At 40.7% G+C, this 17,016-nt stretch overlaps 2 protein-coding genes and 1 non-coding gene across 3 annotated transcripts; 1 reads left to right on the top strand and 2 right to left on the bottom strand.

Moving 5' to 3' along the window:
• Positions 1-4,814: 4,814 nt before the first annotated feature.
• On the bottom strand, positions 4,815-5,006 carry LOC134194416 (U2 spliceosomal RNA). Its single transcript, XR_009972196.1, has one exon. It is a non-coding gene; the product is annotated as a U2 spliceosomal RNA (small nuclear RNA).
• Positions 5,007-8,138: 3,132 nt separating this feature from the next.
• On the bottom strand, positions 8,139-9,543 carry LOC134194348 (trypsin-7-like). The gene is made up of 2 exons (XM_062663275.1): positions 9,442-9,543; positions 8,139-9,376 (listed from the first exon to the last, which is right to left on the bottom strand). Exons 1-2 carry the CDS (start codon positions 9,524-9,526, stop codon positions 8,328-8,330), a joined length of 1,134 nt encoding a protein of 377 aa, XP_062519259.1. The 5' UTR covers positions 9,527-9,543; the 3' UTR covers positions 8,139-8,327.
• Positions 9,544-12,968: 3,425 nt separating this feature from the next.
• LOC134194254 (trypsin-7-like) lies at positions 12,969-13,974 on the top strand. Its single transcript, XM_062663182.1, has one exon. It carries the CDS (start codon positions 12,990-12,992, stop codon positions 13,881-13,883), a length of 894 nt encoding a protein of 297 aa, XP_062519166.1. The 5' UTR covers positions 12,969-12,989; the 3' UTR covers positions 13,884-13,974.
• Positions 13,975-17,016: the final 3,042 nt, after the last annotated feature.

Consider the following 17,016-nt stretch of genomic DNA (forward strand, 5'->3'; position numbering starts at 1 on the left):
TTTTGACACTGCATGTCAATCTGTGGAACACGCAAGTCTCTACTACTTACCTTTATACATTATATGATATCTGCCTGGCCCTGAGTAACCTTTACGTAACGATCAACACTGCATGCGTATACTGCATGATCATCATGTATTAATTCATAGATATACATATATGGTAGTCCATATATAACTAGTCTAGAGTTTTTTACTATATCTTTTGTACTAAATAGATAACACTTGGTCACTGTATCTTCAGCTCAGATCAAAGTTGGGATCCCACTGTACATTTCTATCAGATTGTATTGATTTGCAAGAATTCCGTCTAGTTGATATGTATTCGAGTGCCTCCACAGTCGGGATGTAAGAAAAAGTTTGATATCATTTAGTAAAGTAGACAGCACATTGAGAGTTCTGATAGCTACAACAGCATTTGGGATGGGTGTTGACATTCCCAAAATTAGGTGGATTGTTCATTGGAGTCCTCCAAGACTCATTGAAGATTATGTTCAAGAGACTGGGCGAACTGGAAGAGATGGCTTGACAGCAACTGCACTGCTTGTATATGGGCATCTGCACAGGACAGTTTTATCCTCGATGAAGAAGTATGGACAAAATTTTACAACTTGTGGTAGGAAGTGCTTATTTGCTGATTTTTTATTTGCTGGTAGTGAAGACAGTGCAGGAAAAGGATGTGGTTGTTGTGATGTTTGTGTACTTAGTTGTGACTGTGGTACTTGCTGTAGTTTTGACCTTCCAGTGAAATAAATAACAGCATGTTGTAATAACTGTCTAAAATTCTAGATCATGTAGCGCTGCATGCATGATCATAAATCATGCAATGAAACATAACTGTCTGACATGTCGACGTGGTTTTGTGTTTGATGAAACCACCAGATGCTATCACCTTGTTGAGCAAGAGAAAACAGTTGGATGGAAGTAGTCTCCCTGAAGCTCCACATACTCTGGAAGTTATGCTGCAAGAACACGCGAAATCTAAAGCTCTTCCCAACAACACATCGAATCTGTACCACCTTGGGACGTCCAACATTTCTGTCAATGTGGTCTCTTCCTGGTTGCTACTGTATGTGTTCACCAAAGCAAAGCACAAAACACATGAAATGATTACTCAAACACAGAAAGACGACTCATCTTGTTTCGATGACGTCATGCAGCTCCAAGCCCTTCCAGATATCGCTCACTCTGGACTGTCTGCGGTCGCTTTAGACGTCAAAAAACAGCAAGCAGCAAACAGCACCGAGTACGTTCGCATCCATCCAGTACGTTCGCATTCAGTCTCCGCTGTGACACGAGCGCACAACACTAGATCGCAGGACGTCGATCATGGCTGCATGAAATCGAGGCCTGTCGACGTCAACGTTCCCGCGGCCGCGTTTAATCGCTGCTGTAAACATGCAGATTTCACAAACAGCAACGACTCTAGCTGTAGTCTTCGAGTTGTTCTCTACGAAACAAGAGAAGCTAATTGAGATAGGATTGCACTGCGTGCATAACAGTCTCGTCTTTAGTGAAGCGTTTGAAAAACAAAATCCGGTTTCTAGATAGCCGATTTCTGGCTACGCGGCACACAGCGACATCAAAGGCCGTTCACCAGACCCCATTTTGCCTGGGAGGACGCGGTGGAAAGGGGTCTGGCTACGCGAGACTAGTCTCACCTCTCGAATCGCTTTCTGTGCTAATTTTACGCGAAGTGTAATTAGTTTTACTACCAAAACCAAAAGTATGACCAAATGCCTCTGACACGAGTCGCCATAACAGAACACTTCCGTTAGCCTTTTGAGATGCCAGACCCGCGCGCAAGGTATCGGCAAACCAACTTTTACCGATACTAAACTACTATCAAACTCAGTTATGGCGGTGACTGTCACACAGTGTAAAACTAAATTATATAGTGTTATCAATAATTATATAAAATTTCCCCGTAACGAAAACTATGAACAGCATGTCAATGTTGCTTCTTTCATATGCAGACATTATGGCATTCTTAAAAGCATTAAATACTCATGTTGTAGAAGGCTTTTCAATTTTATCTATGTTGTTCAACACTATTTGCAAAATCTCTAAATGGTGTCCTCATTTTAGGTAATTTAGTGTATGCAGTCTGACAGTTCTCATACCCCGTTAAAACCGCCAGGTGAATCGAGATTCGATCGCCCCGACCCGATCGCGATCGACAACAGTCCTGTCCACAATGGGAACTGCATTGCGATCAAAAGGTCGCGATGTATCCTATTCTTATGAATATGTGAGTTTCCTCCATTTCTGGTTAGTTTGTACTCAGCTTTAGACATACTGAAGTTTTCAATTTATCACTACTCGATTCAGTTAACATTACTAGAATTGTTAAATTAAATACTTTTATATAACATTATATCTTTGTTTGCAGCAAATATAAATCAATTACTATAGATCAAATTTAAGTAAAGAGGTTAATGTCTACAGTAAGAAACGCGGAGAGGTCACTACAACTTTATTAGATAGTGAATCAACACGATATACGTACTCTTCGGTTTCTTAGCAATGTTTAGAAATGAGGACTTACGTAATAATGCTGACATTATGAAGATTGCTTGTGAATAGACTAAATTTCGATTAATTAAATTGGATTAAATTTCTAGCTGATATTGTGGTCAGCTTGGAGTTAGGTAATAGTCTTTTCAATTTCCCCATTTTATGAATTAACAGGTTAATTTTTTGTAATTGATATTTTACATCTCTCTATACAGTTTCGGAGAAAATGGCAATAGGGAGGCTTGACTATAGACAACTTAAAGCTTGTGATGCCACTGGCGGCTCAAGGCACTAGGAGCAAAAGTTATAACTGTTCTGCCTAACTTGTATTAGCAATAGTCACAATAAATGTATCATTCGAAAGCGCAATTAACATGATTTTCAAATGTGTATGTATTGCAATTTCTGCTTCTACAATGTGGCTACAGTTGCGAATAATAAATAAGCCACTGTAGTGTACGTGCGAGCGCTAGACAATTAGTCTAATTACTTACATTCTTGTAAAAATGTGATCAGCGTTAATTTGTCAGGTGATCGTGTTAATAATATTAAGAAGTCGCGGAAGGGTTAAATGGGTGTGGCCTAGCATGCGTTAACATGTGACCAAACACGTTCATTATATGATCAAATTTCCGAATGTGTATCAAAATCTAATGCTAGAGAGCATTATGTAAACATTTAGTTATTTGATAGAACCTTATATTTGATGGGATCATCAAAATATATTTGTATGCACTTACAGTATAGTTAGTAGTAACCAATATTATATATTACTTTCGTCAATACTTTTTTAATCATCTATACATCAGACCGGATGTTGATTGCATTGTGCCTCTGGCAAATGTCATCTTTCTGGGAACCTGTCCGGCCATGCGGCAGGACTGGATGCTACGACCTTGCTGGCTAAAGCTTTAGCCACGCCTCTGTTACATAGGATCAAATTCAATCTAGCTAAGTAGGCGTCGTTTAGGTCTTAGTAGTGGATTATGTTTTGGATACACCGTCTTCATGATTGCCTATGGGTACACTAAAACAAATTCTGCACCTGTAACACTCAACCTAGCCGCAGTTTGAACGTCACAGCCTTGTCGGGTCTGGCTACCAACTGACGACAAGGAACCGCAAGAGACGTGTTGGCCATCTTTCTGGAAGTGGAAGAGATCGAACTATCTAACATTCTTTATACTAAATACTGTTCCTGTTTCTCATCGTATAAATCAAAAGAATGAAGGCTGACGCTACTTTCCGTTCAATTTTATTGCGGTGTAGCCTCACTTTGTGTGAGATAAGAAAAGATCAAGTCTGCTGAAAGAACACAGATTCTAGCATCCTATAGATACTTTCGTTATATTTAGCGAACTCATTTAAGGCGTAAAATAAAGAGTCCCTCTTCAGCTATTACAGCTGTTTAGCTTGCGTGTAGTTTACTTTGAAGATATCCTAACCTACGTAGGTTTCTTTGCTATAGGCCGAGATTAGCATTTATGAGTCGCCAAGCGCATGTGTAATAAAGATTTCAGTAGGTGTTAAGATCAACTCGTTTTAAAGCATTAAGTATAGTGTTTTTCAAAAGGTGTTAAAAGGAATTTCTAAAACAAACGAATCTTCTTTTCTGATAGATACTCCGGACGTATCTATCTATTTTATCATTTCTATATTTAACAATCAAATTTGAAAGTGGTTGTCGGCATTTAATATTTTTCTCAAATCAATAAGACATTAGGCTTAAGAAATAGCCGTTTACAATTATGATTGATAAGAGTAAAATTTTTATAATATTGCATATGACAAGAGTCAGTTGTAGCCTATTATTCCAGTTATTGATAGCAAAGGTTATATATAGCTACTATTAGTATACTGCTACTTTAATTGGTGGAGGAAACTTTGCTGTCGACGATTAAGGAAACAGCATCAATAATTGTGCAATGGATGCTTGACAAAAAACATCGCCTAGTCTGTTCCCAGTGCGGCTCGGGTTCCATCAACTGTACGGCAACGCTAAAGTCGCAGTTTGCGTCACGATGCCCTCAGTGCCATTGCTGTTACGCTGCACTGCCAGCCTTGAACTGTGAGGAGTGCATCGCGAACCAGGTGTAACAGCCTACGTCGATTATACTGCTTTTAGGGTTACCAACAGCCGCTCTTATTATTAATTGTTTAAGCACTTTACAATATCCTACCTACTACAGTGTATATATATGCACAGCCTCTGTTCGGCTCGAGCTCTTATAACGATCACCCAGACGACCCCTGGGTGATCTACACCTCTTCTTTTATTATTTTTAGTATTCCCCGAAAGGGGATGCACTGAACCCAGAAGGAGTGCAAAAATGAGACAATGCGCGGGACGGGCGCAGCAAGCTGCCATCCCTGTCCCAAGTTCCAAAGATTGAGTTAATCTTGGAGCCGAGCTATGCCCGGCGTCTCAGAGATTAAACTGAGAAGAACAGATACTACACTTGATCTTAGCCAAAAGGCCGAGAAGCGATAACCAACCATGGGAGATGCGCTCATCATATTGGGGTGTGATGAACTGACACTTGTGGGCGATGAAGTTATCGCTTTCGATCGATTTGACTTGTTGGCCTTGCAGTATCAGTTATTTGTGCAGTGCTGTAGTAGACAAGGAGCGTAAGCAATATTGGAGCCGTCGTTTGTAAACGTACTGGCTTCACGTTTTGGGCGTGGCTTATTAAGTTGTGGCGAATACGTTTCAAGAACGTCGCGCAACTTCTCGACTGCGTTCAAAGGTTGGGGTCGTCGTTCTTTTACGTAAATGTCTGCCGTACGAGCTCAAAAGCAAAGCAAGTTGACGAAAAAGAATAGTCACGGGCAAGTGGGCGTGTCTACTTGTAACGTCCTTCATCTCATTTGATCAAATTGGAAATTCAGAGTGAGTACGTGTACATCTCAAAGTGTAGTGCTGCTGTCGGCTTGCAATTTGCAAAATATGTAGATAATTATCAAACACAATTACTTAATGATTTATGTTATGTTTATACAAATCAACATCAATTACTTATTAATTGAATTTTGCAGGTCGATTTCCTTTATCCAACATATTTCAGTGACTGTGTGCAAGTTTTTCAGAAACTGATAAAGAGATATTACGATCATATGCATGAGGTCCGAGGCTTAACAATCGTGCGAGCGAGGCGCCAATTCTAAATTTAACATTATTTAACTTTAAAGTTACGTACAAGTATTAAGTTTTTAGATCAATTAGATATTTAGCATCTTTTCAGCACTCTGCTGATGTAGTGCATGTGTTTGTAATATTTACCGTCATGCAAATGATGAATGTAGATAACATCTTGTTTACTGTGCAGTGTATATATATAGTATTGTTTTAAATAAGAAATTAATTATCAAAAAATCTGAATTGTTTAGAATTGATTAATCACTAATCTGGCATCAATTTTGTATACAGACACCTTATATTTGATTGCAGAAAGTAACTGATACAATTGAAACTAATTTTTTTGACAACATCGAGAGTAGTACTTTAAAAATTATGTACTTATTTCTTTCTTTCTTTCTTTCTTTCTTTCTTTCTTTCTTTCTTTCTTTCTTTCTTTCTTTCTTTCTTTCTTTCTTTCTTTCTTTCTTTCTTTCTTTCTTTCTTTCTTTCTTTAATTCCGGTATTAAAATTAAAGTATTAATTTATATTAAAAGATCTAAAATGTGTTAATAAAAATTGTTATTATAAATGCACTGTTTAAATGTTGAGCAATTACAAGTATTGATAATGGCGCAAATAAAATTGAGTTGCTGTTGATATGATAGATTGATCCGTCTCCATGAGAGAGCGCAAGGTCAGGAATTTGCAATTTTTTATGTCCACACTATTAAGCTCTTGTTCTCTCAGAACGCAAAATCGGCTGTAAAGATGAAGATCTATTCTGATTGTCACCGACACTAAACACTACGCCATACCCTCTTTAGGAGTATGGCAAGAAGTGGGTACAGGAGATCTCAAATATGGTTTTTAAAAATATCATTTTGTATTGCCAAGATCTATATAAACGTTCCTCTTTCTTGCTTGGGATTGCATGCAAGCAATGATAATGAAATATTTTGTAGGGTCTAGTATCTTCCCCCGTCGAGGGGGCCACCTCCCTAGGCGCCCGATACGGAGGAAGTTCTGAGAGAGAAAGTTGCGCTATTAGACAAATAGCTTCTACAGTATACACCCACAGAATGGTGTGGTGTGCTCTATAGAGTAGACTTGCGCCCTAGTAGACAAATGACATCAACGGTCTATAGCCACAGAATCGCGTGGTGTGCTCCATAGAGGAAAATTGCGCTCAATTAGAGAAATACATTCTACAGAATATAACAGCAGAATTGTCTGTAGCATAAATTACCGATTCACTGCAAACGGAGGTATAACCCCAAAAGCCGTTGTTTCTACAACGATAAAAGCCCTGCGACAGCAGGCAAAGAATATCGGACTCAAGGAATACTCTCGCCTACGAAAACAGGATCTTGTAGCGCGTATCTCTGAAATCCGAGGCCCAGAGAATGGAGGTCTAACTCCTAAACCCGTTGTTTTAACAACGATCAAAGCTCTGCTACAGCAGGCCAAGAACATCGGACTCAAGAGATACTCTCATCTGCAAAAGGAGAGCTTGTAGAGTTCATCGCCAGTGCCTGAGACTTACAAATGTCTCAACGAATACAACGTGCCACTCAAACTTTGCGCTACTCAGCTCTGTGTGGTGTAGTAGACAACCCAGAGCAATATCATGCCGATCTACAAAAAATCGCGAATATCCGACGTTTTCCAGCAAGCCAAGAAGATGGTGAAAGAGCTCCAAAGTATTCAATATCGTCTAGCCACTCTCGATAGGTTTCGAAGCAAGATGTTTCGTAAACCCCTGCCGACACGCATCGTGAAGGAAGGAGTCGCCATACTTGAGAAGCAAGACAGCGAACAGGAAAGGACGAACAAAAGACGTAGGATTCTGACATTCAGATTCCGTCGTAAAGTATGAGGTGCCTTCACCGACAGGATAATGAAAAAGTTGACAAACCGCTTGCAGACGTCATTCTACCTTAGCTATTCGTGTCAACAACTGCAGAAAACTAGCTTCTAGTACACCCAGCTAGATATAGCTAGGATCTATCACGACATTACGATCAATTGGAAGCAGCGCCAGATGTACCCCTGTCGTGGGAGCAGCATTCATGACAGCATGACGTTATGACATGTGCAAGTATAAAAAGATTAAGATTCAAATGAAAGAGCAGCAAATTGTGACAGATGATCCTGGAAAAGAATCAAGTGATCCGGTGGATATAGGGAGGTGAGAGCCTCAAAAGGAATGTGGAGACGATAGATGATGATAAGTTGTTTGGGTAGTCAATGGTTTTAGAGTACTACAGAATGCTAATTGTTAGAAGAGGCGTGTGATGAAAGATGCGCACGCGTAGGATTACCTTTAGAAGCGTACGCTTTCTCAGTTCAGTCTTGTGGCATTAGGCGTATCGATAGAGACAGAAATCATTAATATTGATCAGGTTTCTAAAAGCAATAGAGAAATATCCGTGCTTGTGGAAGTGGATAGTAATTATTACATTAAGCTGCGCATACAACTTCAGATATAAGACTAGCGATGTTTAATCAAAGTAAATCATGTTATAGTTATAAACAAATACTATAAATCTTTTAAGTAATCAAATCTTTACAGTATTTAATAGTAAAAATAGAAATACCAATTGCATGTGACCACAAAGTCAAAAAATGATGTTATATACCAGTGTCTGTATTCAAAGTAACAGATAAGAGACGTTCGTGGTGAACTGATTTACTTCTTGCCTAATTCTGGAACTTGACGCAATATCCAAGGTCTGTGTTTCTGAACGTCAGTGTAGACACTATAATGTTCACCACATCCCTTCGACCAGCTGATGAGTCCGATGACGGTGCTTTTTCCGTTAGAGTCGACATGCATCAACCCTCCTCCACTGTCGCCATTACAGGCACCTACACCACCAGATTCATAACCAGTACATAGGTGACTGTTGCGAATATTGATTCCTTGCTTCTTGTAAGCCTCTTCACAGTCTTCTCTTGCAACAATAGGGACTTTAGCACAATGCAACTCATCTGGCTGCAATGAGCTTTTTTCAGTAATACCCCATCCTGTAATAACCATTTCAGTCTTAGAGTTCACAAGAGGAGTGTTGCGCTCGGGGATAACTGCAGTATTAGTGTCAGGTCCAAGTACAACGTCAGCTTCTAGTTCCAGAAGAGCAATGTCATGTTGTGGTGGTTGAAAATCACTGCTTGCTGTGTATTCATCATGAACAAAAGAGTTTGTCACACGAAACACTTGGCCCTCGCCCTCAAGAAATCCACTAAAGTAGTTCTTGGATCCGACCATTGCTAGAACCATAGTCATGTTGGTAAGACAGTGTGCTGCTGTTAAGACCCATCGTTTGTGAACCAGCACACCACCACAACGTTTTGTGCGCTTGTCTGGAGTTAAAAGCATCAGTCCGACCTGCCAGGGCGCAGTCCATTCATCTTGACAGACTGATTTGCCTTCAGTATCCTGAATGGGAGAATCTGTGTCTCTGCCTCCAAATATTGCTCGTTGAATTTGAGGTACAGATGTAGACGTTCCATCTGGTAAATGAGTATCATTGTCTTCTACATTCTCCTTTGCTTGAATCGATTGCTTTATACTAGAATCCATGACTTGTAATTGTGACTTGAAATCATCAAGAACTGTCTGTAGTTGAGGATGAAAGATATCATTAGCTATTGCTGTCTGTAAATCTTCTGTCCTCAGTGGACTGTCTGATTCTTTCTCTAGAAGCAACAGTTGTGTGTATTTGTATCTGTAGGCGCCTGTAGAAAAAGTAATTAATATTAACGTATTTCACAATGCCTCTGAGTGGTCAAACAGATCTTACTTTGTTTCATAACGGGAGCAGTACTAATCCAAGATGTAGTGATTGTAAGGCAACTGAGTAGTATCTTCAATCCAATCCCGTTCATCTCCTATTGTCAGTGGAGCTGCTTTACCAGTGAACTGTCTGACAGCACAAATCTCCAGTATAAATACAATCATGGCAGGATGTATTAATTAATGCTAATCGCTAAACGTTCAGGCTGGTCAATGACTTGGCATGTCTCACCAGTTTCAACGTTTCCACGAGGACATCAAGCAAACCGCGGATGTGGGCACTAATATAATTACTGGGAAACCCCACATGACGTAATGGCGGTGTAGATTGCGTAGCCTACAACCTACATCTGCCCAACGTTTACTTTTGACTTGTTGATTGAAGACGCCACCTGACTGAGTGCGAGTGCGTCATAACAAGGCCTCGATCTTCGACGCTACAGTACGTCTCCGTATCATACGGTTGGCAACCCTGAGTGTCTGTAACACCAGACGGTCGAGTAGATAGGTAACACGTTCACAATGATCTTGTGCAAACTTGCTGTTTACAAAGTGAGAAAACCGTCAGTCTGGAGTTAGCCGGTCAACGTCATGTATCTGCTTCCGCTCAAAAGGCTCGCGTTGCATTCTCTGACCAGCTGGGGTGCTCTCCGGGTATGCAAATGTAGGACTAGTAATGAACTTTAACGCGACTTTTGACACTATTACATAAATATACGACTTTGTAACCCCGCGGATATTAGCATCAAACCTTACAAGCGAGAGTTCAGAAAACTATACGTTTCCTAACAAGTGTAAAGGTGTCATGATCACGAAGAAGGTCTCTTGCACGACCCACAAAAGCAAACCACCAGATGTACTGTAGTAACATTCCCACGCTTTTCGTTTCGTGAGCACTAGACGTCTACGTACTCTACGTCACTGTGTCGTAGTTTCTCTATCACCACAGCAGCGATTATCAGAGCTGTGGGTGTTCTCAGGCGGTCTCGTCTAGATGGTGATGAGTAACGTCAATAGATTGTCTACTACTTAGTAATAATTAATTTAGAGTGTATAGTATTACATGTAAATGTAGGAACAACCGACACGCTGCTGCACTTCACATACCAAAAATACCACAGACTAACAGACAGTGCAATTGCGGCAACCACTCGAATACTATCTTTATTCAACTTCAGGTACACTACGTATACTTACTACCATAGTACACGTAACCTTTACTACTATAGTAGCTAGTGTCCAACCGCTTACACACAACCTACTTGTAAACTCGATCTCTAGTATGGCGTGTAATCAGTGTCAACATTACGCCGGTATTACTTCTATTTACTTAGGTCGGTCGCACACTCAATGAGGTCGGTCCTATACGTCAATGAGGTCGGTCCTATACGTCATGAGGTAGGTCCGAGACGTCAAGAGGTTGGTCGCTAAGTCAATGAGGTCGGTTCTATACGTCAATGAGGTCGGTCCTAAACGTCATGAGGTAGGTCCGAGACGTCAAGAGATTGGTCGCTAAGTCAATGCGGTCGGTCCTAGCTAGACGTCATGTGAGGTCTGTCGTAGATATACTCAATGAGGTCGGTCGTAGACTTACTCAATGAGGTCGGTCTTACACTCAATGAGGTCGGTCCTACACTCAATACGTGAGGTCGAAAAAAATATGTTTCATACGTACATACCCAACTAAAAGTTTAGCCTTTAAGACGCACGTGCGCGAAGGTCACGTGATCTATCGTCGCTTGTTTCAAACATTCCAAACTTAGATCTAGAATAACTTATACATGTACGGGGTGTCAAAATCGCTATTGATATAAATTTGTCTACAAGACTGTTACATATCAATGAGTCATGACGGACATCATCTACAGACCAACATCTAGGGCTAGCAGACCGATATCATGAAGTAGGAGACCTCATCGACCTCATCGACTTAGCGACCGACCTCATTGTTTGCCTAACGACCGACCTTATTGACATAGCAAGCGACCTCATTGAGTGTGCGACCGACCTAAGTAAATAGAAGTAATACCGGCGTAATGTTGACACTGATTACACGCCATACTAGAGATCGAGTTTACAAGTAGGTTGTGTGTAAGCGGTTGGACACTAGCTACTATAGTAGTAAAGGTTACGTGTACTATGGTAGTAAGTATACGTAGTGTACCTGAAGTTGAATAAAGATAGTATTCGAGTGGTTGCCGCAATTGCACTGTCTGTTAGTCTGTGGTATTTTTGGTATGTGAAGTGCAGCAGCGTGTCGGTTGTTCCTACATTTACATGTAATACTATACACTCTAAATTAATTATTACTAAGTAGTAGACAATCTATTGACGTTACTCATCACCATCTAGACGAGACCGCCTGAGAACACCCACAGCTCTGATAATCGCTGCTGTGGTGATAGAGAAACTACGACACAGTGACGTAGAGTACGTAGACGTCTAGTGCTCACGAAACGAAAAGCGTGGGAATGTTACTACAGTACATCTGGTGGTTTGCTTTTGTGGGTCGTGCAAGAGACCTTCTTCGTGATCATGACACCTTTACACTTGTTAGGAAACGTATAGTTTTCTGAACTCTCGCTTGTAAGGTTTGATGCTAATATCCGCGGGGTTACAAAGTCGTATATTTATGTAATAGTGTCAAAAGTCGCGTTAAAGTTCATTACTAGTCCTACATTTGCATACCCGGAGAGCACCCCAGCTGGTCAGAGAATGCAACGCGAGCCTTTTGAGCGGAAGCAGATACATGACGTTGACCGGCTAACTCCAGACTGACGGTTTTCTCACTTTGTAAACAGCAAGTTTGCACAAGATCATTGTGAACGTGTTACCTATCTACTCGACCGTCTGGTGTTACAGACACTCAGGGTTGCCAACCGTATGATACGGAGACGTACTGTAGCGTCGAAGATCGAGGCCTTGTTATGACGCACTCGCACTCAGTCAGGTGGCGTCTTCAATCAACAAGTCAAAAGTAAACGTTGGGCAGATGTAGGTTGTAGGCTACGCAATCTACACCGCCATTACGTCATGTGGGGTTTCCCAGTAATTATATTAGTGCCCACATCCGCGGTTTGCTTGATGTCCTCGTGGAAACGTTGAAACTGGTGAGACATGCCAAGTCATTGACCAGCCTGAACGTTTAGCGATTAGCATTAATTAATACATCCTGCCATGATTGTATTTATACTGGAGATTTGTGCTGTCAGACAGTTCACTGGTAAAGCAGCTCCACTGACAATAGGAGATGAACGGGATTGGATTGAAGATACTACTCAGTTGCCTTACAATCACTACATCTTGGATTAGTACTGCTCCCGTTATGAAACAAAGTAAGATCTGTTTGACCACTCAGAGGCATTGTGAAATACGTTAATATTAATTACTTTTTCTACAGGCGCCTACAGATACAAATACACACAACTGTTGCTTCTAGAGAAAGAATCAGACAGTCCACTGAGGACAGAAGATTTACAGACAGCAATAGCTAATGATATCTTTCATCCTCAACTACAGACAGTTCTTGATGATTTCAAGTCACAATTACAAGTCATGGATTCTAGTATAAAGCAATCGATTGAAGCAAAGGAGAATGTAGAAGACAATGATACTCATTTACCAGATGGAACGTCTACATCTGTACCTCAAATTCAACGAGCAATATTTGGAGGCAGAGACACAAACTCTCCCATTCAGGATACTGAAGGCAAATCAGTCTGTCAAGATGAATGGACTGCGCCCTGGCAGGTCGGACTGATGCTTTTAACTCCAGACAAGCGCACAAAACGTTGTGGTGGTGTGCTGGTTCACAAACGATGGGTCTTAACAGCAGCACACTGTCTTACCAACATGACTATGGTTCTAGCAATGGTCGGATCCAAGAACTACTTTAGTGGATTTCTTGAGGGCGAGGGCCAAGTGTTTCGTGTGACAAACTCTTTTGTTCATGATGAATACACAGCAAGCAGTGATTTTCAACCACCACAACATGACATTGCTCTTCTGGAACTAGAAGCTGACGTTGTACTTGGACCTGACACTAATACTGCAGTTATCCCCGAGCGCAACACTCCTCTTGTGAACTCTAAGACTGAAATGGTTATTACAGGATGGGGTATTACTGAAAAAAGCTCATTGCAGCCAGATGAGTTGCATTGTGCTAAAGTCCCTATTGTTGCAAGAGAAGACTGTGAAGAGGCTTACAAGAAGCAAGGAATCAATATTCGCAACAGTCACCTATGTACTGGTTATGAATCTGGTGGTGTAGGTGCCTGTAATGGCGACAGTGGAGGAGGTTTGATGCATGTCGACTCTAACGGAAAAAGCACCGTCATCGGACTCATCAGCTGGTCGAAGGGATGTGGTGAACATTATAGTGTCTACACTGACGTTCAGAAAGACAGACCTTGGATATTGCGTCAAGTTCCAGAATTAGGCAAGAAGTAAATCAGTTCACCACGAACGTCTCTTATCTGTTACTTTGAATACAGACTCTTGTATATAACATCATTTTTGACTTTGTGGTCACATGCAATTGGTATTTCTATTTTTACTATTAAATACTGTAAAGATTTGATTACTTAAAAGATTTATAGTATTTGTTTATAACTATAACATGATTTACTTTGATTAAACATCGCTAGTCTTATATCTGAAGTTGTATGCGCAGCTTAATGTAATAATTACTATCCACTTCCACAAGCACGGATATTTCTCTAATGCTTTTAGAAACCTGATCAATAGTAATGATTTCTGTCTCTATCGATACGCCTAATGCCACAAGACTGAACTGAGAAAGCGTACGCTTCTAAAGGTAATCCTACGCGTGCGCATCTTTCATCACACGCCCCTTCTAACAATTAGCATTCTGTAGTACTCTAAAACCATTGACTACCCAAACAACTTATCATCATCCATCGTCTCCACATTCCTTTTGAGGCTCTCACCTCCCTATATCCACCGGATCACTTGATTCTTTCCCAGGATCATCTGTCACAATTTGCTGCTCTTTCATTTGAATCTTAATCTTTTTATACTTGCACATGTCATAACGTCATGCTGTCATGAATGCTGCTCCCACGACATGGGTACATCTGGCGCTGTTTCCAATTGATCGTAATGTCGTGATAGATCCTAGCTATATCTAGCTGGGTGTACTAGAAGCTAGTTTTCTGCAGTTGTTGACACGAATAGCTAAGGTAGAATGACGTCTGCAAGCGGTTTGTCAACTTTTTCATTATCCTGTCGGTGAAGGCACCTCATACCTTACGACGGAATCTGAATGTCAGAATCCTACGTCTTTTGTTCGTCCTTTCCTGTTCGCTGTCTTGCTTCTCAAGTATGGCGGCTCCTTCCTTCACGATGCGTGTCGGCAGGGGTTTACGAAACATCTTGCTTCGAAACCTATCGAGAGTGGCTAGACGATATTGAATATTTTGGAGCTCTTTTACCATTTTCTTGGCTTGCAGGAAAACGTCGGATATTCGCGATTTTTTTGTAGATCGGCATGATGTTGCTCTGGGTTGTCTACTACACCACACAGAGCTGGGTAGCGCAAAGTTTGAGTGACACGTTGTATTCGTTGAGACATCTGTAAGTCTCAGGCACTAGCGATGAACTCTACAAGCTCTTCTTTTTCCAAGTGAGAGTGTCTCTTGAGTCCGATGTTCTTGTCCTGCTGTAGCAGAGCTTTGATCGTTGTTAAAACAACGGGTTTAGGAGTTAGACCTCCATTCTCTTGGCCTCGAATTTCAGAGGTACGCGCTACAAGATCCTGTTTTCGTAGGCGAGAGTATCCCTTGAGTCCGATATTCTTTGCCTGCTGTCGCAGGGCTTTTATCGTTGTAGAAACAACCGCTTTTGGGGTTATACCTCCGTTTGCAGTGAATCGGTAATTTATGCTACAGACAATTCTGCTGTTATATACTGTAGATTATATTTCTCTAATTGAGCGCAATTTTCCTCTATGGAGCACACCACGTGATTCTGTGGCTATAGACCGTTGATGTTATTTGTTTAATAGGGCTCAAATCTACTCTATAGAGCACACCACACCATTCTGTGGGTGTATACTGTAGGAGCTATTTGTCTAATAGCGCAACTTTCCTCTCTCAGAACTTCCTCCGTATCGGGCGCCTAGGGAGGTGCGCGCCCTCGACAGGGAAAGATACTAGACCCTACAAAATATTTCATTATCATTGCTTGCATGCAATCCCAAGCGGGAGAGAGAAGCGTTTATATGGCAATACAAAAGGGTATTTTTAAAAGCCATATTTGAGAACACCCGTACCCTCTTCTTGCCACACTCCTAAAGAGGGTATGGCGTAGTGTCTAGCCTTGGTGACGATCAGAATAGATCATTATCTTTACAGTCAATCTGCGTTCTGAGAGAACAAGAGCTTGAAAGTGTGGACATAAAGGATTGCCAAGTCCTGACCTTGCGCATTCTCATGGAGACGTATCAATCTATCATATCAACAGCAACTCAATTTCATTTGCGCCATTATCAATACTTGTAATTACTCAACATTTATTTTAAGTAGTACATATATGAAACTTAGATCTAACAACCATTCACTGGTTGAAAACATGTTTCCAGTTCATTTCTTGATAAGAGTGAAAGATGTTGCGAATCTCCAACTAGTTGTTGCATTAGTAGATTGTGTTTCGTTGCACGTTGCACTGAAATGGACAAAAGAAATATTGCAAATGTGTGGATGTCTAATACTGCCGTCACCAGATGGAGGTTATTGATATCAAATTTCTTCAAAAGCTTGATATGTTGAATCATTAGTTGCAGTCAATACAACTATACTGTAATCGTATTTGGCGGAGTAGGCTTTAAATATGCCTCCTTATGTGGATCTACTTATAATGAAGCATGGCTAATACACCTACAACTAATTTAACGGAGACAAGCTACCTGCAGAGACGTTTCCATTCTGTTCGACATAGCGCAGACTATAATCATGCAGCGGTCATCATGCAGTCGAAATGTACTGACAAGATAATTTTGAGGCATGCCGAGATGATTTCTGGGTGCTTGATATTAAAACCGAAGAATGGTCTTAAACTGAAGGCTAGCACTGAAAGACAAACTTTTCAGATTTTTTGTTGTGCGATTACTCTGCTTACTCAACACCGGGTCTACTACTAATCACTGTCATCTACAAATATCTTTATGCAAGTAACGGTTCAATCAAGAAACATTAATGCTTATGTTACACTTCAAACTGTTGCACAGTAGTGTATCTATGGTGGAGGGCCTGCTGGGGTCACGTGCCCCTCAAAATTTGGCTCCTTTTAAAATATTGATCCTATAATTTGCAAATTGCAAAGTTATTTTCAATTTTTAAGATTATCTTGTCATTCAGTGATTGTTAATGCCCATGACAATGCTGATAATGATAATGATTACAGTAATATTAATTAAATCGAAATTATATTCCGTAAAAAAATTACCAAAACTTGTTGTCACGTGACATCGATCAACAGTAGCACGCGTTCTTAATACGACCTAATGTTTTTGTCTAACGCAAATTTAAAGAAACAGGCTTTCCGGAAGCGACACGAAAAAGAC

This window comes from Corticium candelabrum, chromosome 18 (assembly GCF_963422355.1).
Source record: "Corticium candelabrum chromosome 18, ooCorCand1.1, whole genome shotgun sequence".
NCBI classification, from domain to species: Eukaryota; Metazoa; Porifera; class Homoscleromorpha; order Homosclerophorida; family Plakinidae; genus Corticium; species Corticium candelabrum.

Coding starts and splice junctions, on each gene's coding strand:
- LOC134194348 (XM_062663275.1), bottom strand. CDS start 9,526: ATGAACGGGATTGGATTGAAGATACTACTCAGTTGCCTTACAATCACT. Junction 9,377..9,441: donor TGCTCCCGTTATGAAACAAA/GTAAGATCTGTT, acceptor CTTTTTCTACAG/GCGCCTACAGATACAAATAC.
- LOC134194254 (XM_062663182.1), top strand. CDS start 12,990: ATGGATTCTAGTATAAAGCAATCGATTGAAGCAAAGGAGAATGTAGAA.